Source organism: Geotrypetes seraphini, chromosome 16 (assembly GCF_902459505.1).
Source record: "Geotrypetes seraphini chromosome 16, aGeoSer1.1, whole genome shotgun sequence".
In the NCBI taxonomy this organism is placed as follows: Eukaryota; Metazoa; Chordata; class Amphibia; order Gymnophiona; family Dermophiidae; genus Geotrypetes; species Geotrypetes seraphini.
In genome coordinates this window covers 364,145-390,532 of record NC_047099.1, presented here as the reverse complement: position 1 = coordinate 390,532, position 26,388 = coordinate 364,145, and the positions used below count along the sequence as shown (strand labels likewise).

Genomic DNA, 26,388 nt, shown 5'->3' with positions numbered 1-26,388 from the left:
GATAGCGTTCCAGGTAACTCCGGACTTGCTAACTCAGGGTCCAATATTAATGGACGATCCGGGCCGCTTTGGTCTTACGGCCTGGCTATTGAAAGGGCAAGGCTGAAGAAGAAGGGCTATTCAGAACGGGTGATTTCAACCCTGCTTAAGGCTAAGAGGATGTCGACGTCAGCCTCCTATGCGAGGGTCTGGAGAATCTTTGAGGCATGGTGCGGAAGACACGGAGTTGCGCCTTTCCATGCTTCTCTGCCGGCTATTCTTGCGTTCCTGCAGGAGGGCGTAGAGAAAGGGTTAGCATATAACTCTTTAAAGGTTCAAGTGTCGGCCATTGCCTGTTACAGGGGCCGGGTGGCTCGCTCGGCTCTCGCATCACAGCCGGACGTAGTGCGTTTCCTCAAGGGGGTTCAACATATCAGGCCGCCGGTTAAGCGAATTTGTCCTACTTGGAACCTTAAGCTCGTCCTTGGGAAATTGCAGGGAGCACCTTTTGAGCCCCTGTCAGCGGCCACGTTGAAAGATGTCACACTAAAGACAGTTTTTTTGGTGGCGATGGCTTCAGCAAGGCGAGTATCAGAGCTGCAAGCACTTTCTTGCAGGGAACCCTTTTTGCGTTTTTCGGAGACTGGGGTGACGGTGCGGACGGTGCCGTCCTTCCTGCCTAAGGTTGTTTCGTCCTTTCATGTGAACCAGAGTTTGTTCCTGCCATCCTTCAGGAAAGAGGATTGGGGGAAGCGTTTTTTGTCGGTACGGCTACTGGATGTGCGCCGTATGCTTCTCCATTATTTGGAGGTGACGAATGCTTTTCGCCGGTCGGACCATCTATTTGTCGCGTTCGCGGGTAAAAACAAAGGGATGGCGGCGTCTAAAGCGTCCATTGCGCGTTGGGTCAAGGACGCTATTGCTTCGGCGTATGTGTTATCAGGGAAGAAGGTACCGGAGCATCTTCATGCTCATTCCACTCGGGCTTTGGCTACATCTTGGGCGGAGTCCGGGGGGATGTCATTAGAGGAGATTTGCCGGGCGGCCACTTGGTCGTCAGGGAATACTTTTTCGAAGCATTATCGGTTAGATGTAGCGGCCCGTTCAGAGGCGAGTTTTGGCGCTGCAGTGCTGGCGGAGGCGGCATTGGCGTCCCACCCAGTTTGAGTTTGCTTTGCTACATCCCACTAGTCTCTGGATTCATCTGCTGCTTTGCTATGGAAGGTAAAATTATGGTCCTACCTGTTAATTTTCTTTCCTTTAGAAGCAGCAGATGAATCCAGAGCCCCTCCCCAAGTGCACGGGCTGGGTGTAGGGTGTTTATGTCATTAGGGTAGCCGGGGCTATAGTTGGTAAGTGTATTCTTTCAGGACTGAAAAAAAAAAAAAAAAAATTTTTCAATTACATTAAAATATCAATGGTATTCAGAAGAGAAAGACATATTTGTTACTGGAATGGAGTTTGTGGCTGCTCATTCTCCTTTCGGGATGCTTGGGCAAAGTGCATAACTGAATTAACTGAAGGAACACCAGCCTTTAAGGCCAACTGTTAATCAGTTCTCTATCTCCACCTGCTGGTCGATGTGAGCTATACCCACTAGTCTCTGGATTCATCTGCTGCTTCTAAAGGAAAGAAAATTAACAGGTAGGACCATAATTTTACCATCCTCGTCCAACTCTTCCCTGCTGCCCTCGCGGCGGGAGTCGCCTGCCGCTCGGCCTCATTCGAGGCACCGTTTGAGGCGTTTTTCTCCCTCATCCCGGAGACCCGCTAAGAAGCCAGGGATGTCTCCCCGAGGCGCAATAGATCACCGGGTCCCCGTACTACGGGGTCCGTTAAAGCCTCGGACCTGGTCGTCTCTGATCCGAGTCTCTGGTGGTCGCCGGTGCGGTCTCAGACTCCATCCCGTGGGGCACCGACGTCGGGAGCTTCGGCTTCTTTTTCCTGACTCGTGTCGTCTTCCCAGGACCCTTGAAGGGGGCTTCCTCGGTGCCTTGGACCCCGGGGTCCTCGCCTGCGGGACCCTCCAAACGCCGACTGTCCTCGACTTCCCCCCCCCCCAATATTCTTTCAGCGGGGCTTCTTCGACGTTCCTGCCTGTTGATACTGACTTGCCAGCACAGTACTCTCGGGAGGCTTCCCCCTCCTTTTCTGCGGCTTTGCAGTCTCGCTTGACCTCCCCCCTTGAGGGGCGGTCGGAGAGCAAGCCTTCCTCTTTCACCAGATTTGTGCTGGACATGGGGAAGGCGTTGAATTTGGACCTACAGTCGGATTCCCGCTATACCAAGGAGTATTTAGAGGAGATGGAACTTCCCTATCCTCCTAAGGAGTCCTTGCGGCTCCCCTTGAATCCGGTGCTGCAGCAGATCTTTTTTCGCAACCTGTATGCTATCCCGGCCATTCCATCTAAAATGGAGTCCCGATACCGGACGGTACCCTGTAAAGGCTTCGAGAAGGCTCAGCTTTTCCACCAGTCATTAGTGGTGGAGTCTTTCCTCAAGAAGTCCCACCCTTCTAAGGTCTATGTGGCTCTTCTGGTACTTACGAACGGGGAAAGCGTCTCAAGAGATCTCGGTGGGAGAACCGCTAACCACCAGTGACCATAACATGGTATGGTTTAACCTTAGGAAAGGCTTCCCTAGATCACAAACAAAAACAAGGGTACTCAATTTCCGGGGCACTGACTTCGCATGCATGGGAGACTTCGTCCATCAGACGCTTCAGGTTCAAGAAGTAACGGATAATGTGGAGGTTATGTGGTCAACCTTGAAATCGACCCTTCATGAGGCAACTATCCGCTACATAAAATCAGTAACTAAACAACAAAGAAAAAAGAAACCCCAATGGTTCACTGATGAGGTCTCGTACCTTGTCAAGGAGAAGAAAAGAGCATTTCTCTTGTACAAACGCACAGGGGAAAAAGATGCAAACTTTGAATACAGGACAAAGTCTGCAGCGGACAAAACAGCAGTCAGGGAGGCCAAACTTCGAATGGAAGAAACTCTAGCGAAGAACATTAAGAAAGGGGACAAATCCTTCTTCAGGTACATTAGTGACAGGAAAAAGAACGCAAACGGGATAGTACGCCTTAGAACGCCAGACGGGAATTATGTGGAAACAGATTCCGAAAAAGCCAAACTACTGAACGATTACTTCTGTTCAGTCTTTACCTGCGAGGCACCAGGGCACGGGCCACGGCTGGAAGCAAAGCAAAGCATGGAAGACCCATTTCAGAATTTTGAGTTCACACCAGCTGATGTTTACAGAGAACTGTCAAGACTCAAGGTGAACAAAGCCATGGGACCGGACAATTTGCACCCAAGAGTGCTCAGAGAGCTATGCGATGTTCTGGCGAAACCGTTAGCCATGCTCTTCAATCTCTCCCTAAGTACAGGGAGAGTCCCCCTGGACTGGAAAACAGCAAACGTCGTTCCTCTGCACAAAAAGGGTTGCAGAGCAGAGGCTGCGAATTACAGACCAGTGAGTCTCACATCAATAGTGTGTAAACTCATGGAAACTCTACTTAAAGATAAATTAGACACGATATTGGATGAAGGGAATCTAAGGGATCCCTGTCAACATGGATTCACCAGAGGCAGGTCATGCCAATCCAATCTTATAAGCTTCTTTGATTGGCTGACAGGAAAGCTAGACTCAGGAGAGTCTCTGGACATAGTATACTTGGATTTCAGTAAAGCTTTCGACAGTGTCCCACACCGTAGACTATTAAACAAGATGAAATCGATGGGGTTGGGTGAGAAACTAACTGCATGGGTCAATGATTGGCTGAGTGGAAGACTTCAGAGGGTGGTGGTCAACGGCACCCTCTCTGAGACATCGGAGGTTACTAGCGGAGTGCCGCAGGGCTCAGTCCTGGGACCATCCCTTTTCAACATATTCATAGGGGACTTGACCCGGGGGCTTCAGGGTAAAGTAGCACTGTTCGCCGCCGCCGCCGCCAAACTGTGTAACATAGTAAGTGAAAGCAACCTCAAGGATAGTATGATGCAGGATCTGATCACGTTGGAAAACTGGTCCTCGACATGGCAGCTGGGCTTCAACGCTAAAAAAATGTAAGGTCATGCATCTCGGCAGCAGAAATCCATACAGAACATACTCCTTGAATGGAGAAACGCTAGCTAGGACTTCAGAGGAACGGGACTTGGGGGTAATCATCAGTGCAGACATGAAGGCTGCCAAACAAGTAGAGAAGGCCTCATCTAAGGCAAGGCAAATGATGGGATGTATCAATAGAAGCTTCGTCAGCCGCAAACCTGATATCATAATGCCACTCTACAGAACCATGGTGAGACCTCATCTGGAATACTGTGTGCAATTCTCTGGACTACAGTCGCCGGCTCCAATGGAGTCCTCAGGTGGCTCGCGGCATGCACTGGTGGCTGAACGAGGTCCATCTTTTCCGGGGCATGCCGCTAGCGACGCCGGATTGGGTCGTGATTACGACAGATGCCAGTCTTTGAGGATGGGGGGCTCAGTGCCGGCAAGCTTCCGTGCAGGGGGTGTGGTCCTCGGAAGAGACCCAGTGTTCAATCAATTTGTTAGAACTGAGGGCTATACGGCTTGCGCTACGGGAATTTCGGTCCATGATTCAGGACCATCCGACCAGGACAGTGTCACGGCGGTGTCATATATCAATCGGCAAGGGGGGACTCGGAGTCCTCAATTGGCCGAAGAGGCGATGCTGCTGTTTCAATGGGCGGAGGTGCATGTTCCGCTTCTTTAAGCAGCACACATTGCGGGTCACGAAAACATTCAAGCGGACTTCCTCAGCAGGAATCCTCTCGATCCCGGCGAATGGGAGCTGTCTCCGAGGGCGTTCGAGCTGCTGGTCCTTCGGTGGGGGCTTCCAGACATGGATCTCATGGCCTCTTCCCGCAATACAAAGCTGCCTCGGTTCTTCAGCAGACGGAAAGAGAGGGGCTCGGAGGGGGTGGACGCATTAGCTCTCCCGTGGCCTCCGAATTCCCTTCTGTATGTATTTCCCCCTTGGCCGATGATAGGTCGGGTGTTGCAACGCATCGCTCTCTTTCAGGGCAGAGTGATCTTGGTGGCTCCGGATTGGCCACGCCGGCCTTGGTACGCGGATCTAATGCAACTCTCGACGGGCGATCGGTTGAAGTTCCAGGTGACTCCGGACTTGCTGACTCAGGGTCCAATCTCCATGGACAATCCGGCCCACTTTGGTCTTACGGCCTGGCTATTGAACGGTCGCGGTTGAGAAAGAGGGGCTATTCGGATCAGGTAATTGCCACTCTTCTTCAAGCGAAGAAGATTTCTACTTCTACCTCTTATGCTAGAGTTTGAAAAGTTTTTGAGACTTGGTGCGGAAAGCAAAGTATTGCGCCCTTCCAGGCATCTCTGTCGGCTATTCTGTCTTTTTTACAGGAGGGCGTATCTAAAGGGTTAGCCTATAACTCGATAAAGGTTCAGGTGGCGGCCATTACTTGTTATAGGGGCCAGGTGTCTCGCTCGTCAATAGCTTCTCACCCGGACGTGGTGCGCTTCCTTAAGGGGGTTCACCATATCCGTCCACCGATAAAGCGCACCTGTCCAGCATGGAATTTGAAGCTGGTCCTTAATAGGTTGCAGGCGGCTCCGTTTGAGCCTCTGTCGGCAGCGACTCTAAAGGATGTCACGTTAAAAACAGTGTTTTTGGTAGCTATGGCGTCTGCAAGACGGGTGTCGGAGCTGCAGGCGTTGTCTTGCAGGGATCCTTTTTTGCGCATTTCGGATGCTGGTGTGTCTGTGCAGACGGTGCCGTCCTTTCTTCCTAAGGTGGTTTCTTCGTTTCATGTAAACCAGAGTTTATTCCTCCCGGCCTTTCGGAAGGAGGATTGGGGGGCGCGTTTCGCGTTGTTACAGCTACTGGATGTACGTCGTATGATTCTTCATTACTTAGGAGTGACTAATGACTTTCACCGGTCAGATCATCTCTTCGTGGTATTTGCAGGTGCAAACAAGGGGATGGCTGCGTCTAAAGCTTCGATCGCTCGTTGGGTAAAAGAGGCTATTGCGTCGGCTTATCTGTTGGCAGGGAAGGTCGTGCCGGAACAACTTCGTGCTCATTCAACTCGTGCATTGGCAACGTCTTGGGCGGAGTCCGGTGGTATGTCTTTGGAGGAAATTTGCCGAGCGGCCACTTGGTCTTCGGGGAACACCTTTTCAAAGCATTATCGTCTGGACGTGGCAGCCTGTGCGGAGGCAAATTTTGGCGCTTCGGTTATTGCAGAGGCGTCTTTGGCTTCCCACAGTTTGAGTTTGCTTTGCTACATCCCACTTGTCTCTGGATTCATCTGCTGCTTTGCTAAGGAATGTAAAATTATGTCCTACCTGTTAATTTTCTTTCCTTTAGAAGCAGCAGATGAATCCAGAGCCCTACCCAGATGGTTTCTCTCTCTCTCTCTTGAACTATGGGGTTCTTGGTTCGGTTGGGATATTGTTGGTGATTATTATTTTTTTCTTACATTTCTGATTAGAAAGTTTTTCACTGGAATGAAGTTTTTCCTTTGGTTTGAATGCTCATGCTCCTTTCTTGGGATGCTGGGGCAAAATGCATAACTGATTCAACAGGAGGAACACCAGGCTATAAGGCCAACTGTAAATCAGTTTCTCTATCTCCACCTGCTGGTCGATGTGAGCTATGTCCCACTTGTCTCTGGATTCATCTGCTGCTTCTAAAGGAAAGAAAATTAACAGGTATGACATAATTTTACATTCTCGCAACCCTCCCATCTCCCCGAGGTTGGCTTCTTTGCTAGCTATCTGAACTGAAGACCACGAGGAGGGGATGCGCCTTCTAGTGGAGCAGGAAGGCACACACATGCGTGGGCAGCACTAGCAGACTTTGAGATCTTCAATCAAGTTTGCTTGAAAAGCTGTCCGCGACGGGGCTCCGTGGATGACGACACCCACATGTCGAGAATATCTGCTTGCTGTCCCTGGATAACAGCTGTTACAGTAAGTAACTGTGCTTTCTGGACTGGTCTAGTCGGATTGAAAGAGAGAGAATTAGCAGGAAAGACCAAAATTTCCCTTTCTAACCACAGCAGCAAATTCTTTGTCCAAGAGAGAAAAAATGCCCAGGAGGGGAATTCTGAGTTGCACAGGTGCTTTAAAATTCCTCTGAAGTGGCTTTATGAATGGGATAAGCTCTGTAGGACAGTAAGAGTGTAGCTTATTTTCCCTAGAGGTAAAGGGTAATGACACTGGAGGGTCTGTTTTCTATGTACTTTTTTTCTCTTATTGCAGGAGAAAGAAGGAGTACAGTGGGAGGTGGAAATAGAGGATGACTTGGAGGAAGGAGCAGGAGATGCTGAAGAAGAAGATGACCATCATATGGAATTCTGTCGTGTATGCAAAGATGGCGGCGAGCTGCTGTGCTGTGACACGTGTCCTTCTTCTTACCATATCCACTGTCTGAACCCCCCTTTACCAGAGATCCCCAATGGGGAGTGGCTTTGTCCCCGCTGCACGGTGCGTGTGTTGTGCAGGGTGGGGGAAAGATGGATTTTGATGAGCTCTTTTGGGAGGATGGGATAGAATACTAAATGAATGACCTGAGATGCATTGTGACCTTATCTTCCTTTAGTGCCCTCCTTTGAAAGGGAAGATCCAGAAAATCCTAACCTGGAGGTGGGGACAGCCGCCCCCTGCCACAGTGGTACTGAAAGCAGCAGAATTCCCAAGCATACTACCCAAGTCCCTGGAGGGCCGAGCTGAGAGAGAATTCTTTGTAAAGTGGCAGGGCATGTCATACTGGCATTGCTCTTGGGTGTCAGAGCTGCAGGTGAGAGATGGGGGGAATGTGTTCTGTTCGGGGGGAATAAAATGCTCAAAGCTGGAGCCACTGCTGATGTCCTCTCTGCCCCTCATCTTCCCTCCTCTTACCACAGCTAGAGCTGCACTGCCAGGTCATGTTTCGCAATTATCAGCGCAAGAATGACATGGATGAGCCACCACCTGCTGGCGATTATGGAGGAGATGATGATGAGAAGAGCCGAAAGCGAAAAAACAAAGATCCACAGTACCTGGAGATGGAGGAGCGTTTCTACCGCTATGGGATCAAGCCCGAGTGGATGATGATCCACCGTATCCTCAACCACAGGTGCTGCAGACACAGGAGGGGCTCAGATAGCTTTGTTCCTGTACTAGATCTCTTGGCAAGCTTCTACATAAATTGATACAGATGCCTTGTAACATAATTTCTTGACTAGTCACTGTCTTCTCTGTAGCCATATTAATGCCCTCTGATCCAGACTATTTCTCACTTATATAGCATTGAAAGGCATTTGACATTTATAGACTGCCCCTGCTCAGAAGAGCTTACAGTCTAACTTGGACAGACAGACATGACATAAAGGGTTGGGGTCTGACCTTGTAATGATTTGGACTTGTCTGCCAGTTCCTCCAGTGTGTTTTGTCTTTAATGGGCTTGTGGTGTAGCTTTTGATGACGTGGATGCAGGCATTGATGTGTCTTGATGGCTTGTTGCTTTTTCATCTTTGCAGTGTTGATAAGAAAGGCAATGTGCACTACTTGATCAAATGGCGAGATCTGCCCTATGACCAGGCTTCGTGGGAGACGGAAGATGTGGATATCCAGGACTATGATATTTACAAAGCAAGCTACTGGAACCACAGGTACTGAAATGCACAGGGTCTGTTTTTTCCCATCTCCATCACTGCACTGGCTCCATTTCTGTCTTTACCTGTATACAAATACCTTTGTCTCCTGTAGCTCCTACACCTTTATTTATAGTGCACTAAGTTTCCTGCTGAACTCTTTAGGGAGCTGATGAGAGGAGAGGAAGGGCGCCCTGGGAAGAAGATTAAAAAAGTGAAAGTAAGAAAATTGGAACGACCTCCGGATACCCCTTCAGTGGATGTAAGTGTAGAGCTGTACAAGGTCTGTGACAGACCAGTCTGTGTAATGGATGCTTGAAGTGCTGCTGCCTACACTTTCCCTGTTTTGTAGTAGGGGAAAAAAAAGTTTGCACTGTTTCTACCTGTGTTGAAATGTATTCTGTACTCTTTCTGTGAAGCCAACAGTGAAATATGACCGGCAGCCGGATTACCTTGATGTGACGGGGGGAACTTTGCATCCATACCAACTCGAGGGGTTGAATTGGCTGCGTTTCTCCTGGGCCCAGGGCACTGATACCATACTGGCTGATGAGATGGGTCTGGGGAAGACGGTGCAGACAGCAGTGTTCCTGTATTCACTGTACAAAGAGGTGAGAACTGCCCCTTCTTTCCGTCTACAAAGGGGCAGAATTCATGATAATAGTTCAAAAAGGATACTTTAATAAATTTAAGGATGTGTGGGGGCCATTAATCAATTATTGTAATGAATAGTTATCATTTTTCCCTGTTTAACATAAATGTTTGTATGGGGTGGGGGGTGGATAGTATTTATTATATCATGTTATATATATATTATCTGATACTGATAGGGTGGGAGGGTTGGGGATATTTCTTATTTTAAGGAAACTTTGTGGAATCTCAAGTGATGTTTTAGTTTCATGGTTTATATTTTCTGTGCACTTGATGTAAAAGATAAAATGAATAAAGAATTAAAAAAAAAAAAAAAAAAAGTAGGTCCTGCCTTTGCACATTTTAATGCAGGAATTTTGGTGATTTTTTTCCCCACTCTTCCCCTCGCCACAGGGTCACTCAAAGGGACCATTCCTTGTTAGTGCCCCGTTGTCTACGATCATTAACTGGGAACGGGAGTTTGAGATGTGGGCTCCAGATATGTATGTGGTGACTTATGTTGGGGATAAGGACAGTCGTGCTGTGATCCGTGAAAATGAATTCTCATTTGAAGACAATGCCATCCGTGGTGGGAAGAAGGCATCACGAATGAAGGTGAGTAACTGATAAGAGGGAGATAGTGATGGGCACATTTGCTTTGAGCAGAGACAGTTTGTACTCAAAAGTACATGATATGCAGGCTTTTCTTTGTAGTTGCTTCTCTGAATGCTTAAGAACATAAGAATAGCCATACTGGGGCAGACTGAAGCTCCATCTAGCCCAGTATCCTGCTTCCAGCAGTGGCAAATCCAGGTCACAAGTATATGGCAGAAACCCAAATACCGTGTTTTCCTGAAAATAAGACACTCTCTTATATTAATTTTGGCCCCAAAAAAGGCACTAGGTTTATTTTGGGGGTAGGTCTTATTTTTTTTTCTCATGTGCAATGATCATCTCTCCCTTACTCTTCTCCACCCCAATTCTTCCTATTTCTCTTCCCCATATGTGCAGCATCTTTCCTCATCTCTCCCTCATCCCTTTGTGCAGCAGAACCCTTGCAGCTTCTATCCCTCCCTCCCGTCCCCTCCTGCTGCGCCACCCACCTGCTGACCCTTCCATCTCTCCCCCACCAACCGTGAGACCGAAATACCTTATAACAAATGCAACGTCGGCATCAATCTAGACTGGCTGCTTCACGGTCTTCTCTTGCCCGGGCCTTCCTCTGCCGCATCACTGATGATGTCATCAGCAATGTGGCACACGAACACCTGGGCGAGAGAAGGCTGTGAAGCAGCCAGTCTAGATTGCTGCTGACGTTGCATTTGTTACAAGGTATTTCGGTCTCACGGTGGCGGGGGAGAGATGGAAGAGTCAGCGGGGGGGAAGGGGGAAGCACTGCTGCTGCTGGCGACTAGGGCTTATTTTCGGGGGTAGGGTTTATATAAAGACTTATCCCGAAAATCATGCTAGGGCTTATTTTCGGAGTAGGTCTTATTTTTGGGGAAACATGGTAGTAGCAACATTCCATGCCTACTGATCCCAGGGTCAGCAGTGGCTACCCCCATTTCAGACTGGACAGATTCCTATAGAAAATATACATAAATGTTTTTTAAATCCAGATATGATAACTGCTGTAACCACATCACCTGGCAATGATTTTCAGTTTCAGAGTTTAACTATTCGTTGAATGAAAAAATATTTTCTCCTTTTCATTAAAAAAATATTACCATGAAATGTTATTGCATGTCACCCTAGTTTTTTTTTACTCTTCGAAAGAGTAAAAAATAGATTCACTTTTACCTGTTCTACACAACTCAGTTGTGTCTTTTCCAAGCTGAAAATCCCTTGCCCCTTAATCATTTTGATTGCCCTTCTTTGAACCTTTTCTAATTCTCTATATCTTTTTTGAGATAATGACAACCGGAATTGAACACCATGGAGCAATACAGAAGCATTATAATAATTTTTTTGTCTTATTTTCCACCCCTTTCTTCTTAATTCCTAACAAGCTTGATTTCTGTGTAGTGTGTATGATTTTAACATTTCCTTTATTTGTGCAGAAAGAAGCGTCTGTGAAATTCCACGTTCTTCTCACTTCTTATGAGCTGATTACCATTGACATGGCAGTGCTGGGTTCCATTGACTGGGCCTGCCTCATTGTGGATGAAGCCCATCGCCTTAAGAACAACCAGTCTAAGGTAAGGCATGGAATGGGGTGAAAGGGGATGAGGAAAACTTTAGGTAAGGAGCAGTAGTGAAGGAAGCACAAGGGTAGTGCTCTTTAGAGAGGAGGTGAATCAAGGCACTTCAGTAGTCAACTGTGTAGCAGAAACCTCAGCAGTCAGCAGATTGAATGTCATATGGGCAGGAGACATCTCTCTCCTCCCCCCCACCCAATTAGATTACTAGAGAGGAGGGAGGAGAGGTTGCTCCATCTTTTTCCTTCCTAGGGTTAGTCCTTTCTTAAATGATCTCTTACATGGCACCCCCTTACATGTGTATTGACTTGTGTCTAATTCAGTTTTTTAGGGTTCTTAATGGATACTCACTCCAGCACAAGCTGCTGCTTACAGGGACGCCACTGCAGAACAATTTGGAGGAACTGTTTCATTTGCTCAATTTCCTCACTCCAGAGAGATTCAAGTATGAGACACCCTTGCAATTTATCTTCCCACCCCCAGTCAAATATTTGTGAGACTCCCTCCATTCCATTCTAATTCTTAAGAGATGTTAATTTGTGCTTTTAATGCAATTTCTTTGTGTTTCCCCAACCCAGTCCAGACTGTTGAGTTATGTGCTCCTACCAGAAGATGGAAACTGAGAACTTCTGACAACTGAGAGAACTATAACTGTCTTTTGCAGCCCACTTAAAGTCAGTATTTCTCAGTCTCCAGCAGATGGTAGACATGGTAAGCAGGCAGTATATTTGCACATATGGGCAATGTAGTCCACGGAGACTGTAAAAGAGCTCTTGCCTTCTACTTGGATTGAACCAAATCACAGAGGACTACATCTAAACGGTTAATCTCCTTTGAGTTCCAGTTACCAAGAGGACTATTTCATGCTGGCTTGATATTCTCAGGCTGGGCTGATGCTAGAAGGCCATAGAGTAAGAGCCATGGCTACTTCTAGTCCCATTCAGGACATCTGCAAAGCAGCCACTTGGTCCTCAGTCCACACATTTATTTCTCGTTACTGCTTAGATCAACATTCTAGTTGAGACAGCCAGTTTGGTCAGGAAGTTCTCAAAAATTGATTTCCTCTTTAAAAGCCATCTTCCCTCCATCCTCAGGGGTTTCACCAGCCTCATGACAGTTATATTTAATCCTCTTCCTAGAGGTATGAGTTTGGCATCTTCAAAGTTCCAAATGTGCGATATACTGCCTGCTTGTCCTCTGAGAAAGCATAGTTCTTTAGCACTCTCCAGACCAGTAGAGGTTAACTTTACGATTGGGTATATATCTAATCATGACCAGCAGGTGGAGACTGAAAACAAAACTTTGGGACAGTATATCCTAGCCCCTCCTCTCTATTTCCCTCAGTCTTCTTTCAGTCTCCAGCAGGTGTTGAGTGATCTGTACCCATCTCCCTTGGTAGGGCTGTTGGAATTTGTTTAGAGGTTTATTGTCCCTGTTTTTAGCCGGACGGAGCTTGGACGGACTCTGTTTGGGGGTTCGTCCGACCTCGGGGGTGTCAAACCCGGCGGGTCACGAGCGGGGTCCCTCCCCCCACTTCCTCCACCTCCCCATATTTTTTTAGAGGAGCCTCAGCAGTAAGCCTTGCCCCCTAAATCAAGCAAGGCATATTGCTTCGAGAGCCTGTGGAGTCTGTTCTGTAAAAAAAAAAAAAAAAAAAAAATCCTGAGGTAGTGCTGGTCTGGAGGGTTGTATCCCTTTAAGAAAACTGTATTTTACTGTATTTTTTCAACTAACCGGCACTTTTTTACAGCTAGGTCGCGTATGGAGCAATGAGCACTTCTAAAGGGAAAAAGTGCTCATTGTGCTCCAGACGCGAGGCACTCGCGGCCGGCCTGTGCAAGCGGTGTTCAGGCCGGTGCGGTGGAGGAGCTCCGTCGGCAGCGGCTGCAGGCGCCCAGAGCTCCCCGCCGATGGTGCCTCGCGAGTCGGCAGGGAACGGTGGAGAAGCCCGGTCTTCTCCGTCCGCCCACGGAGGGATTCCCCGAGCCGCCGACGGTCGGGTTTTAGAGGATTCCCTCTCAGCTGATATTTTGACAGCTGATGCCGGCTTGCCTGTTTTAGCGGCTGAGACTATTCAGGTCTCTCAGCCGCTTCAGGCTGTGGAGGGAGCTGTTTTGGCGGGAAAGACGCCATCTTCTCTGTCTGGCCCCTCCATTTTGTCTTCCACCTCAGGTGACCTTCCCCCTGTTTTGTCTAAGCAGGGGCAGGTTTCTGCTGGGTCCCCTGCTGTGGCAGGGAGTCCCTTGGGACCCTCGGGGGGTTTTTCCCCTGATTTTTTCTTTTCATTATGCAAAGCCTATTTTCAGGCGGCTGGGGGTCCCGGTTGCGCCCAGGGGGTCTCGGGGGGTGGGGTTTCCTCCGCGCTCCCTGCGGCTTTGCCTCTCTCGTCTGACGTGACGTCCCCTCCGCCGCCTCTCTTGTCCAAGCGTCCGCGGGTGTCGTGGGACGAGGATTTGTGGTCGGAGGAACGTGTCGGTATGGAGGAGGACCTGGACCCTTCTGAGGAATTCCAGGACCCTCTGGAGGGGACGGAAGCTGGCGGCGGGTTGTCGGGTTTCCCGTTCTCCAGTGACGAGGCGTCCGTGGTGCGCCTTTTTCAGAGAGATGAGCTGCCTGACCTTATTCAACAGGTTTCTTCGGCTTTGCGTTTTGAGGACGCGCCGCCGGAGACTCCGCGTGTGGGGGACCCTCTGTTACGAGGGATCCGTTCCGTTTCCCGCTCTTTTCCTATGCATCAGGATATTCGGGATATTATTCTTGAGCAGTGGAAAACGCCGGAGACGCCGTTTCGGCTGGCGCGCAGCATGGCTCGCCTGTATCCCATTCCTGAAGGGGATCGGGCTACGTTAGCTTCGCCAGTCGTGGATGCGGTGGTCTCGGCTATTTCCAAGCGGCATACCGTGCCTGTTGAGGGCGGTTCTGCCTTGCGGGACTCTGAGGAGCGCAAATTGGAGAACATCCTTAAGCAAAATTTTCAAGTCTCTGCTTTTGGGGTCCAGGCGGCTATTTGTGGGGGACTGGTCGCTCGCGCCGTGTTTCGGTGGGCGGAGCGGGTCTTGGATCGAGAGTCTGACGACTGGTCTCTGGTGGATCAGGAGGTAGCAAAGATTGAGATGGCTGCCTCATTCCTCTCGGATGCTCTGTATGACTTGGTGCGGATCTCGGCTAAGTCCATGGCTTTTGGCGTGGCCGCAAGGCGTGTGTTGTGGCTGCGCGCTTGGGCGGCGGATGCTGCGTCCAAAGCTAAGCTTACTAAATTTCCCTTTCGGGGGTCGTTTTTATTTGGAGAGGACTTGGATAAGTTAATTCAGACTCTGTCGGACTCGAAAGTTCCCCGTTTGCCGGAGGACCGTGCCCGCCCGCCGTCTCGGGGGGGTGCGGCCCGGGGGCGTTTGCGGGAATTTCGCAAGTATCGCCCTGGGCGTGGGGCTGCTTCTTTCCAGTCTCCGGGGTTTTCCCGGGGTCGGTTCTTCCAGCGCATGCAGCCCTTTCGGGGGGCCCGTCGGGGGGCAGGGAACCCCTCCGCCGGTTCCCCCGCTTCCCGTCCTGCACAATGACGCCTTGCCGGCGCCCCCCTTGGTTCCGGAGGGGGCCCGGCTGCGCGACTTTTTTCCCAAATGGGCCGAGATCACGTCCGATCAGTGGGTCCTGGAGGTGGTGCGGGACGGTTATGCCCTGGAGTTCGCCCGCTCTCTGCCGGATTTTTTCCTCGCTTCTCCGTGTCAGACTCCGGGGAAGAAGCAGGCTTTTCGCCAGACCCTTCAGCGCTTGCTAGATCTCAGGGCAGTAGTTCCGGTGCCCCCCCCGGAGTGGGGCACGGGCAGGTACTCCATTTACTTTGTGGTGCCCAAGAAGGAGGGGACTTTTCGGCCCATCCTCGATTTGAAAGGGGTCAACAGGGCTCTCAAGGTTCCCTCTTTCCGTATGGAAACGCTGCGGTCGGTCATTCTGGCGGTTCAGCCGGGGGAGTTTCTCACTTCTCTCGATCTGACGGAGGCCTACTTGCATGTTCCTATTCGGACCTCTCATCAGCGTTTCCTGCGCTTTGCGATCTTGGGTCGGCACTATCAGTTCTGTGCGCTTCCCTTTGGGCTGGCCACGGCTCCCCGGACGTTCACCAAGGTGATGGTGGTCGTCGCGGCAGCCTTGCGGTCGGAGGGCATTCTGGTTCACCCCTATCTGGACGACTGGTTAATTCGGGCCAAGTCGTTGCAGGAAAGCTACCGGGTTACGGCTCGGGTGGTGGAGTTTCTCCGGTCGCTGGGCTGGGTGGTCAACCTTTCCAAGAGTCGGTTGGTTCCGGCTCAGCGTCTGGAGTACCTCGGGGTGCTGTTCGACACCTCCTTGGGGAGGGTCTTCCTCCCAGAGGCCCGGGTGAGCAAATTGCAGTCTCAGATTCGCCTGCTTTTGGCGTCCCGGTGTCCTCGGGCGCGAGATTTCCTCCAGGTCCTGGGGTCGATGGCGGCGTCCCTGGACGTGGTGAGGTGGGCGCGGGCCCACATGCGTCCTCTTCAGTATGCTCTGCTCCGGAGGTGGTCTCCCCAGAGGCACGGGATGGATGTTCCGGTTCCCCTGCGAGGCTTGGCGCGCTGCAGTCTGCGTTGGTGGCTCCGGACCCCTCACCTAGTTCAGGGGGTGGGTCTGGATCTTCCGCAGTGGACGGTGCTCCTTACGGATGCGAGTCTCCTGGGTTGGGGGGCCCAGTGTCTGGGTCACTCTGCTCAGGGAACCTGGTCCACGGAGGAGGCCTCCTGGTCGATCAACGTGTTGGAGACCAGGGCGGTCCGGCTGGCGCTGTTGGCTTTCCACTCCCTTTTGTTGGGCAAGTCGGTCAGAGTCCTGTCGGACAATGCCACGGCGGTGGCTTATGTCAATCGTCAGGGGGGCACCAAGAGCACTCTGGTGGCGCAGGAGGCGGCTCGGCTCATGGTTTGGGCGGAGTCGCATCTTCTGGACCTCTCGGCCTCTCACATTGCCGGGGTAGAAAACGTTCAGGCGGACTTCCTCAGTCGTCACTTCTTGGATCCGGGAGAGTGGTGTCTCGGCGCCGAGGCGTTTCAGTTGCTAGTGCGTGCTTGGGGGCAGCCCCTGATGGATCTGATGGCTACAAGTGGCAACGCCAAAGTACCCCGCTTCTTCAGTCGTCGCAGGGACGGTCTGGCCGAGGGTCTGGATGCTCTGGTCCAACCGTGGCCAACGGAGGGGCTGTTGTATGTGTTCCCTCCTTGGCCATTAGTAGGCAGAGTACTGCTTCGCATTGTTCGCCATCCGGGGCTGGTGGTCTTGGTGGCTCCGGATTGGCCTCGTCGTCCGTGGTATGCGGATCTGGTGAGGCATCTGGTGGCGGATCCTCTTCCTCTGCCTCTCGAGTGCGATCTTCTGACGCAGGGTCCCATTCCCATGTTCGACCCGTCTCCCTTTTGTCTTACGGCTTGGCTCTTGAAAGGGGCCGCCTGAGTAAGAAGGGATATTCCGACAAGGTGATCTCTACACTTTTGGGGTCCCGGAGGCTTTCTACCTCTCGGGCTTATGTACGGGTTTGGCGTCTGTTTGAGGAATGGTGCCGAGCGCGGGGAGTGGTCTCCTTTCGCGCTTCTCTGCCTAACATTCTAGAGTTTTTGCAGGATGGCCTGGATAGGGGCCTGGCCTGGTCTTCTCTTCGGGTTCATCTGGCGGCCCTGTCGGCTTTTCGGGGGCTGGTGACAGGTCAGCGTTTGTCAGCCATTCCTGATGTGATTCGCTTTCTTAGGGCGGCCAAGTTGCTCAGGCCTCCCATAAGGCCCTCGATTCCCTCTTGGGATCTCAATCTGGTTCTCTCTGTTCTAGTGCGCCCTCCTTTCGAGCCGTTGGATGGCTGTTCGTTGAAGGACCTTACGCTGAAGTCGGTCTTTTTGGTGGCCATTACTTCCGCTAGACGGGTGTCGGAGCTACAGGCTTTCTCTTGTAGGGCTCCCTTCCTGGAGTTTTCAAAGGAGCGGGTTGTTTTGCGGCCTGTTCCTTCCTTTCTGCCGAAGGTAGTTTCTCCTTTTCATGTCAATCAATCGGTGGTCCTCCCGGTCTTGGGTAGTCGGGAGGGTTCTTCTGAGCAACGACAGCTGCGCAAGTTGGATGTCGGTCGGGTCCTCCATGCTTATGTGCAGCGGACCCGGGATTTTCGGAGCTCCGATCATCTCTTTGTGCTTCTGGCGGGTCCTCGTCGGGGGGCTGGCGCTTCTAAGGCTACTATTGCGCGCTGGATCAAGGAGACGATCGCTTCCGCTTATCTTCTGAGTCAGAAGCCGGTTCCGGAGTTTCTCAAGGCTCATTCCACTAGGGGTCAGGCGGCTTCTTGGGCTGAGTCGTCGCTCGTGCCTCCGGTGGATATTTGTAAGGCTGCGGTTTGGTCCTCCTTGCATTCATTTGTTCGGCATTATCGGGTAGATGTTCAGGCGCGTCGGGACGCGGTGTTCGGTGAGCGTGTTCTGGTATCGGCCCTTCGGGGGTCCCGCCCGTGAGAGGGACTGCTTTGGTACGTCCCAATCGTAAAGTTAACCTCTACTGGTCTGGAGAGTGCTAAAGAAGGAGAAATTAGGTTCTTACCTGCTAATTTACTTTCTTTTAGCTTCTCCAGACCAGTAGAGGTCCCCACCCTGTCTGTTGTTGTTGTTGTTGGGGCTGTTGCGCGGGCAGTTTTTGGTTTTTGCTGCGGGTTCTAGTATTTTTCTAGGGCCGGGGAGAATTGAAGAACAGCGGCTGTGGCTCGGCTGGCTTAGCTGGCGAGCTGTGGGGACCTTCTTCCTTCGGGAATTTCTCCTCTGCATTTTCCAACAGCATTTTTTGGGTATGTTATTGGTTACTCCTTTCGGAGTATTGTTTTTTCTCTCTGTTGTTTCCAGTTCTTGGTTCTGCTTGGCTATTCGGCAGACTGAGGGAAATAGAGAGGAGGGGCTAGGATATACTGTCCCAAAGTTTTGTTTTCAGTCTCCACCTGCTGGTCATGATTAGATATATACCCAATCGTAAAGTTAACCTCTACTGGTCTGGAGAAGCTAAAAGAAAGTAAATTAGCAGGTAAGAACCTAATTTCTCCTTACTCACCTGTAGTGGGTGTTCTCCGAGGACAGCAGACAGATATTCTCACAACCTGCCCACCTTCCCTAGCTGGTTTCTTAGCTTTTGGATGGATATGAAGGTTTCACAAGTCAACGTTGGGCAGGGAGGCACACGTGCAATATGGACAGTGTAAAATTTTTAAAGTGACAGTACACTTTGGGTCATGTCTGTGCCGGGTTCCGTGGACGATGTCGCCCATATGTGATAATATCTGCCTGCTATCTTCTGAGAACAACTGCGAAAGGTGAGTTACTATGCTTTCAGCCTAGGTTATTTTGGGGTCCTGGGAGAGGATTAGGACATTTTCCTGGGATAATTATTCGATTTGCCCTTGATCTTGTAAGCCTAATTTTTCCTTTCTTATTATGTCAGCTCAGTCTACCCATTTATTCAATAATTCCACAACTTTTTACAATCAGAAACTAATAGGGGAGAATAATGGATTTTGAAATGTAGCAATGTTTCCCTTACCATCCTATCCATCCAGTTAATGTGTGAACATGTTGCCCTTTTAATCCGCTCCTAATCTAGAGAAGTTCATGGATATGACCCTCCACCCTCTTATCCTCGCTTCTTTCAGAGATCCATACTCATGAGCCACCTTATTAACTACTATCTTCCTCCTTATTTTATTGGCACGTTAAATGGTGTTTCTGCTCTTGTTTGCTCTTTTTTCCTTCAGTAATCTGGAAGGTTTCCTAGAAGAATTTGCAGACATTGCTAAAGAGGATCAGATTAAGAAACTACATGACATGCTGGGGCCACACATGCTGCGGAGACTGAAAGCTGATGTTTTCAAGAACATGCCATCTAAAACAGAGCTCATTGTCCGAGTGGAGCTTAGCCCTATGCAAAAGTATGTGGATGGAAAGAATTCTCAGGTGGGGTTTAGAAGTAGACCAGTCAGAATAAGGCCCTGAATCTGCATGTGGAAAGAATGAGAGGGGTTCGAGTCTGTTTGAGTAGAGGCAATGTGGAATCCTGTTTAATTCCTGGGGATAGTAATATGATGCAGTCTTGTCTGTCAGGGTGAGAGGAAAGTGTACTTAATTTGTGTGTAACTCATGTGTGCTGGTATTTTGTGCAGGAAATATTATAAATTTATTTTAACACGTAACTTTGAAGCACTGAATGCCCGAGGAGGTGGAAACCAGGTGTCTCTGCTCAACGTAGTCATGGACCTGAAGAAATGCTGTAATCATCCCTACCTCTTCCCTGTCGCTGCCATGGTATGCTTTCCTCATAGCCCCCACCCCCCCTGCTTTTAAAGAAAAGCTTTTTGATGGCCGTTGCTTTGGTAACCCATCCCTCTTCTTTCTGCAGGAAGCTCCAAAGATGCCGAATGGGATGTATGATGGAGGTGCTCTCATCCGGGGAGCTGGAAAATTATTGTTGTTGCAAAAGATGCTGAAAAAACTGAAGGAGGATGGACATAGAGTACTTATCTTCTCACAGGTATAATTATCAACTCTACACCTCTAGCACTTATCCGTTCTCCCCTTCTTGTCTTCATTCATCTCACCTCTCTCTTCATAGATGACAAAGATGCTGGATCTGCTGGAGGATTTCCTTGAACATGAAGGTTATAAATATGAACGAATTGATGGTGGGATCACAGGAAACCTGCGACAGGAGGCCATTGATCGCTTCAATGGTCAGTTCTAGCTACATGGGACAACAGGGCATGAACATTTCCTGACGTTTTTTAGTTGCTTGCAGGAAAAACCTTTTTTAATATCTGTTCTGGGATTTCCCAAGATACTTAACATCTCCTTTTCTGCTCTTGGCAGCTCCAGGTGCTCAGCAGTTCTGTTTCCTGCTCTCCACTAGAGCTGGAGGTTTGGGTATTAATCTAGCTACAGCAGACACCGTGATAATCTATGATTCTGACTGGAACCCTCATAATGATATCCAGGTATGTTGGGTCCCAACACTGTCACATGGATAATCAGTGAGAGACTGAGAATGGAGCAATATCACACGGCTATGGTTGCTCTTCTTGTGGGTGTACTTGTGCAACATAGGAACTTGTCAGTGTGATGTAGCTCTCATTGCTCTTGTTTTTCCTAGGGGATTATATGGTCGTATTACAAAACGGTTCTTTTGTCTTTGTCCTTGCAGGCATTCAGCCGAGCACACCGCATTGGGCAGAATCGGAAGGTGATGATTTATCGTTTTGTGACCCGGGCCTCGGTGGAGGAGCGCATCACACAGGTGGCCAAGAAGAAGATGATGTTGACTCACCTGGTGGTGCGTCCTGGCCTTGGTTCCAAGACAGGATCCATGTCTAAACAGGAGCTAGATGATATTCTAAAGTTTGGTACAGAAGAGCTCTTTAAGGATGAAGCTACTGAAGGTGAGGGAAGGGGATAGATCCAAGGGACCCCTGGTAACTTGTCCTCTGTATTTTGCCTTGGAGGAATTTAGTTGGTTGGGGTTTCAGTAGCTTGGCATATTATATTGTTCATTCCTTAGTGTCCAGAATCTGTGAGAAGTACCCATCAACAAGCAGATGGAGACTGAAAAAACACCTCACAGTCCAGCCTCAGTTTAACATAAGAATAGCTATACTGGGTCAAACCAATGGTCCATCTGGGCCAGTATCCTGTCTTCACAGTGGCAATCCAGGTTAGAGGGAGAGTGTGGCACAGTTGTTAAAGCTACAGCCTCAGCACCCTGAGGTTGTGGGTTCAAACCCATGCTGCTCCTTGTGACCCTGGGCAAGTCACTTAATCCCTCCATTGCCCCATTGTGAGCCCACCAGAACAGCCAGGGAAAAATGCTTGAGTACCTGAATAAATTCATGTAAACCATTCTGAGCTCTCTTGGGAAAACGGTATAGAAGATTAAATAAATAAAAAGTACCTGGCAAAAATCCAAATAGTAGCAGCATTCCATCCTACATTTATTCTGGGAGTATATTTGATGTGTTTAGCACATAGTGTAACTGAGGATGTTTGAATCTATTGAGTGCTTTGGTGCATATGTAGCCTTGGCTGAGGCATCGGTGGACAGCATTTCCTTAATGCAACTCATGATGTCTCCTGCTGCAGGTGAGAACAAAGAAGGCGAGGACATCAGTGTTATCCACTATGATGATAAAGCGATTGATAGACTCCTGGACCGGAACCAAGATGAGACCGAGGACACGGAGCTTCAAGGAATGAATGAGTACCTTAGCTCTTTCAAAGTTGCCCAGTATGTGGTACGGGAGGAAGAGATGGGGGTAAGTATGAAGTGCAAACATAGGGAGGGAGGGTGTTCTTGGTTCTGTCAGTGTGATGTGGAAGGAGGAAGTGAGGTGGAGCGTAAGGTGGGGGCCCGGATTCTATTGTGCTTTGTGTGGGTCTGATAAGCGGAGGAGAAATGGACGATAATTTTAATATGATCATCATCCTTTTTCCTCTGATTATGGTATCTGACAGGAAGAGGAGGAAGTGGAGCGGGAGATCATTAAGCAGGAGGAGAGTGTGGACCCTGATTATTGGGAGAAGCTTCTTAGGCATCATTATGAGCAGCAGCAAGAAGACCTGGCTCGCAATTTGGGCAAGGGGAAAAGAATCCGCAAACAAGTCAACTACAACGATGGGTCTCAAGAGGATAGAGGTATGTGTCCTCTTTCCTCTGCATGTTATAGGTATATTGGAGGTGAAAGGCAGCCTACAGTCCACCCCAAATTCTTAGATATCCAGAGCCAGCGCATGCAGCTCTCAAACATCCACTAGATACTGGATGCTACACAGCCCGTGGTCTTACAGTATGTGCCAAATCTTTCTCCTCTCTCAGATTGGCAGGATGATCAGTCCGATAACCAGTCTGATTACTCTGTGGCATCAGAAGAGGGCGATGAAGATTTTGATGAGAGGTCAGAAGGTAAGTGTCAAGGGAAGCCATCTAATCTAATCTGAATTTCTACGTCACGCTTATTCAGTAGAGGTTTAAGGCGATTTAGAAGCCAAGAGACCTATATAGTAGTATGGGGATTTACAATTATATTCACTTACAAGGAGCTTTCAATTACAGATTCAAGCCAATTTACAGCTAAGAGGCCCATCTAATATAATAAAACGCTAGGCCGCGCATGCGCAGTTCCATAGCGTGCGTCCGTTTTCCGTGAGATGTACAGCATCTCAGATAGGAATGGCATGCGCCCGAAACACTCTCTCTCCTCCCCCGAGACAGATGTCGGACACGGAGGCTGTCGGCCCGTGCTGTTTTTTGATCTGCCCTGCTCCTTGCCTGAAGTCCTCTCTCCTCCCCCGAGGCTGATGTCGGACACGGCGGCTGTCTCCCCCGAGGCGGATGATCTTATGGGAATCAATGTTCTTCGCTCTGCCCTGCTCCTTGCCTTACTATATTTTTAAGTTGAAAGAACAGGCAGTGGCTCCTCTCAGGATCCCCACCTGCGTTGGAAGTCCAATGCAGTCGGGGATCTTGAGAGGAGCTGCCGCCGCCGTGTCTTTCAACTTAAAAATATACTAAGGCAAGGAGCAGGGCAGAACGATCTTCAAAATGACGGCAACTCGATCTCCGTTCCTCCGGGGGGGGGGAGGAGAGGAATCGCGGCCACTCAGCGCCCCCACCGAGGAGCCCAACAACTTTCCGCTGTCCGGGACCCAACTCATTTGCCACCTCCCCCCCCCCCCTCTTCCCTTACCGCGGGCCCGACTGGCGATTTAAGCAGCATGTCAGCACTCTTCACACGCTGCTTCGGGCCCTTCTACTGCCCTGATTTACTCTGGCACGTCCGGAGCAAATCAGGGCAGTAGAAGGGCCCGAAGCAGCGTGTAAAGAGTGCTGACACGCTGCTTAAATCGCCATGTGTAGTCGGGCCCGCGGGAAGGGAAGGGGGGGCGACAAAGGACTCGGGCCCGCGTTTGTAGTCGCGACTGTGGGAAGGGAAAGAGGGTAGAGGAAACGCTAATGCAGGCACAGGGAACTGGTGTGGGGGGAGGGAATGCTGCTTTGGACAGACAGACGGAGGAAGGGATACAGAAAGACAAGGCAGTGGCTGCTGCCAGAAGGATGCTGGGCTGTATAAAGAGAGGCGTAGTCAGTAGAAGGAAGAAGGTGTTGATGCTCCTATACAGGTCATTGGTGAGGCCCCACTTGGAGTATTGTGTTCAGTTTTGGAGACCGTATCTGGCGAAAGACGTAAGAAGACTTGAGGCGGTCCAGAGGAGGGCGACGAAAATGATAGGAGGCTTGCGCCAGAAGACGTATGAGGAGAGACTGGAAGCCCTGAATATGTATACCCTAGAGAAAAGGAGAAACAGGGGAGATATGATTCAGACGTTCAAATACTTAAAGGGTATTAATGTAGAACAAAATCTTTTCTAGAGAAAGGAAAATGGTAAAACCAGAGGACATAATTTGAGGTTGAGGGGTGGTAGATTCAGGGGCAATGTTAGGAAATTCTACTTTACGGAGAGGGTAGTGGATGCCTGGAATGCGCTCCCGAGAGAGGTGGTGGAGAGTAAAACTGTGACTGAGTTCAAAGAAGCGTGGGATGAACACAGAAGATTTAGAATTAGAAAATAATATTAAATATTGAACTAGGCCAGTTACTGGGCAGACTTGCACGGTCTGTGTTTGTGTATGGCCGTTTGGTGGAGGATGGGCAGGGGAGGGCTTCAATGGCTGGGATGGGCTGGAGTAAGTCTTAACAGAGATTTCGGCAGTTGGAACCCAAGCATAGTACCGGGTAAAGCTTTGGATTCTTGCCCAGAAATAGCTAAGAAGAAAAAAAAAAAATTTAAATTGAATCAGGTTGGGCAGACTGGATGGACCATTCGGGTCTTTATCTGCCGTCATCTACTATGTTACAAGAAGAAAGACACAGGGGCAGGTGCGGGACAGCGGGAGTTGCGTCAGGAGGGGTGCGGGATGCCGCAGAGGGAAATTTTCCAATGGGTGCAACTGGGCGGCTGTCAGGAGCCTCTGATCACGGGCAGAGCAAGGTAAGTGTATCATAGGGATAAGAAGGAGGAGAGGGGAGAAAAAGGAAGGGACGCCTACTGCTGGACAGGGGGAGAAGGAAAGAGGTTCTGATGGACAGGGGGGGTGAAGAAAAAAGAACGGAGGCCTAATGTTGGACAGGGGGAGAAAGAAGGTGCTGCTGGACAGGGGGGAGGTAAAACAAAGGGAGAAGGGCTGCTGCTGCATATGGAGACCTGTGAAGGGGTGGTGGTGGACACAGGGGAGGTAAAAGGAAGGGAGAATGGACAGGGGGAGCAGGCAAGGGGTGCTGATGGACAGCCAAGGAAAAAGAAAGACAGAAAGAAAGCAAGCGGCTAAGGAGAGAGAGAGAGAGAAAGAAATAAAGAGAGACACACACACATATATTCTAGCACCCGTTAATGTAACGGGCTGTAAGACTAGTATAGTAATATATGGAATTAGTTCCATTATCATAAAAGTATAGTTTATACAAATACAAGTGATAAAATATTTTGACACTCACAAAGCAGGACTTCTTTAGCACTCTCCAGACCAGTAGAGGTTAACTTTACGAGTGGGTATATATCTAATCATGACCAGCAGGTGGAGACTGAAAACAAAACTTTGGGACAGTATATCCTAGCCCCTCCTCTCTATTTCCCTCAGTCTTCTTTCAGTCTCCAGCAGGTGTTGATGTGATCTGTACCCATCTCCCTTGGTAGGGCTGTTGGAATTTGTTTATGGGGTTTATTGTCCCTGTTTTTGGCCGGACGGAGCTTGGGCGGACTCTGTTTGGGGGTTCGTCCGACCTCGGGGGTGTCAAACCCGGCGGGTCACGAGCGGGGTCCCTCCCCCCACTTCCTCCACCTCCCCACATTTTTTTAGAGGAGCCTCAGCAGTAAGCCTTGCCCCCTAAATCAAGCAAGGCATATTGCTTCGAGAGCCTGTGGAGTCTGTTCTGTAAAAAAAAAAAAAATCCTGAGGTAGTGCTGGTCTGAAGGGTTGTTTCCCTTTAAGAAAACTGTATTTTACTGTATTTTTTCATGTAACCGGCACTTTTTTCTAGCTAGGTCGCGTATGGAGCAATTGTGCCCTTCTCCGGGGGAGTAGGACACAAATTTAGTCCAGCCGCGAGGCACTCGCGGCCGGCCTGAACTCGGCGGTTTGGGTCGGTGAGGTGGTGGAGCTCCGTCGGCAGCGGCTGCAGGCGCCCAGAGCTCCCCGCCGATGGTGCCTCGCGAGTCGGCAGGGAACGGTGGGGAAGCCCGGTCTTCTCCGTCCGCCCACGGAGGGAATCCCCGAGCCGCCGACGGTCGGGTTTTAGAGGATTCCCTCTCAGCTGATTTTTTGACAGCTGATGCCGGCTTGCCTGCTTTAGCGGCTGAGACTATTCAGGTTTCTCAGCCGCTTCAGGCTATGGAGGGAGCTTTTTTGGCGGGAAAACCGCCATCTTCTCTGTCTGGCCCCTCCATTTTGTCTTCCACCTCAGGTGACCTTCCCCCTGTTTTGACTATGCAGGGGCAAGGTTCTGCTGGGTCCCCTGCTGTGGCAGGGAGTCCCTTGGGACCCTCGGGGGGTTTTCCCCTGAATTTTTCTTTTCTTTATGCAGAGCCTATTTTCAGGCGGCTGGGGGTCCCGGTTGCGCCCAGGGGGTTTCGGGGGGTGGGGTTTCCTCCGCGCTCCCTGCGGCTTTGCCTCTCTCGTCTGACGTGACGTCCCCTCCGCCGCCTCCCTTGTCCAAGCGTCCGCGGGTGTCGTGGGACGATAATTTGTGGTCGGAGGAACGTGTCGGTCTGGAGGAGGACCTGGACCCTTCGGAGGAATTCCAGGTCCCTCTGGAGGGGACGGAAGCTGGCGGCGGGTTGTCGGATTTCCCGTTCTCCAGTGACGAGGCGTCCGTTGTGCGC

The 26,388-nt window shown here is 50.1% G+C and overlaps 1 protein-coding gene across 4 annotated transcripts in view; it reads left to right on the top strand.

Annotated features, from left to right (window-relative positions):
* The window catches only part of CHD4 (chromodomain helicase DNA binding protein 4), a 112,823-nt gene that overhangs the window by 42,219 nt on the left and 44,216 nt on the right, over nt 1–26,388 (top strand). For all 4 annotated transcript variants that reach the window (XM_033924119.1, XM_033924117.1, XM_033924120.1 and 1 more), the window contains exons 10-27: nt 7,249–7,473; nt 7,589–7,786; nt 7,893–8,104; nt 8,508–8,639; nt 8,787–8,883; nt 9,041–9,232; nt 9,666–9,866; nt 11,312–11,449; nt 11,773–11,894; nt 19,224–19,397; nt 19,629–19,770; nt 19,865–19,996; nt 20,078–20,195; nt 20,332–20,456; nt 20,663–20,897; nt 21,595–21,767; nt 21,967–22,147; nt 22,328–22,414. In XM_033924119.1, the coding sequence (XP_033780010.1) occupies nt 7,249–7,473; nt 7,589–7,786; nt 7,893–8,104; nt 8,508–8,639; nt 8,787–8,883; nt 9,041–9,232; nt 9,666–9,866; nt 11,312–11,449; nt 11,773–11,894; nt 19,224–19,397; nt 19,629–19,770; nt 19,865–19,996; nt 20,078–20,195; nt 20,332–20,456; nt 20,663–20,897; nt 21,595–21,767; nt 21,967–22,147; nt 22,328–22,414 (2,884 nt within the window). The remainder of the gene's footprint in view (nt 1–7,248; nt 7,474–7,588; nt 7,787–7,892; nt 8,105–8,507; nt 8,640–8,786; nt 8,884–9,040; nt 9,233–9,665; nt 9,867–11,311; nt 11,450–11,772; nt 11,895–19,223; nt 19,398–19,628; nt 19,771–19,864; nt 19,997–20,077; nt 20,196–20,331; nt 20,457–20,662; nt 20,898–21,594; nt 21,768–21,966; nt 22,148–22,327; nt 22,415–26,388) is intronic.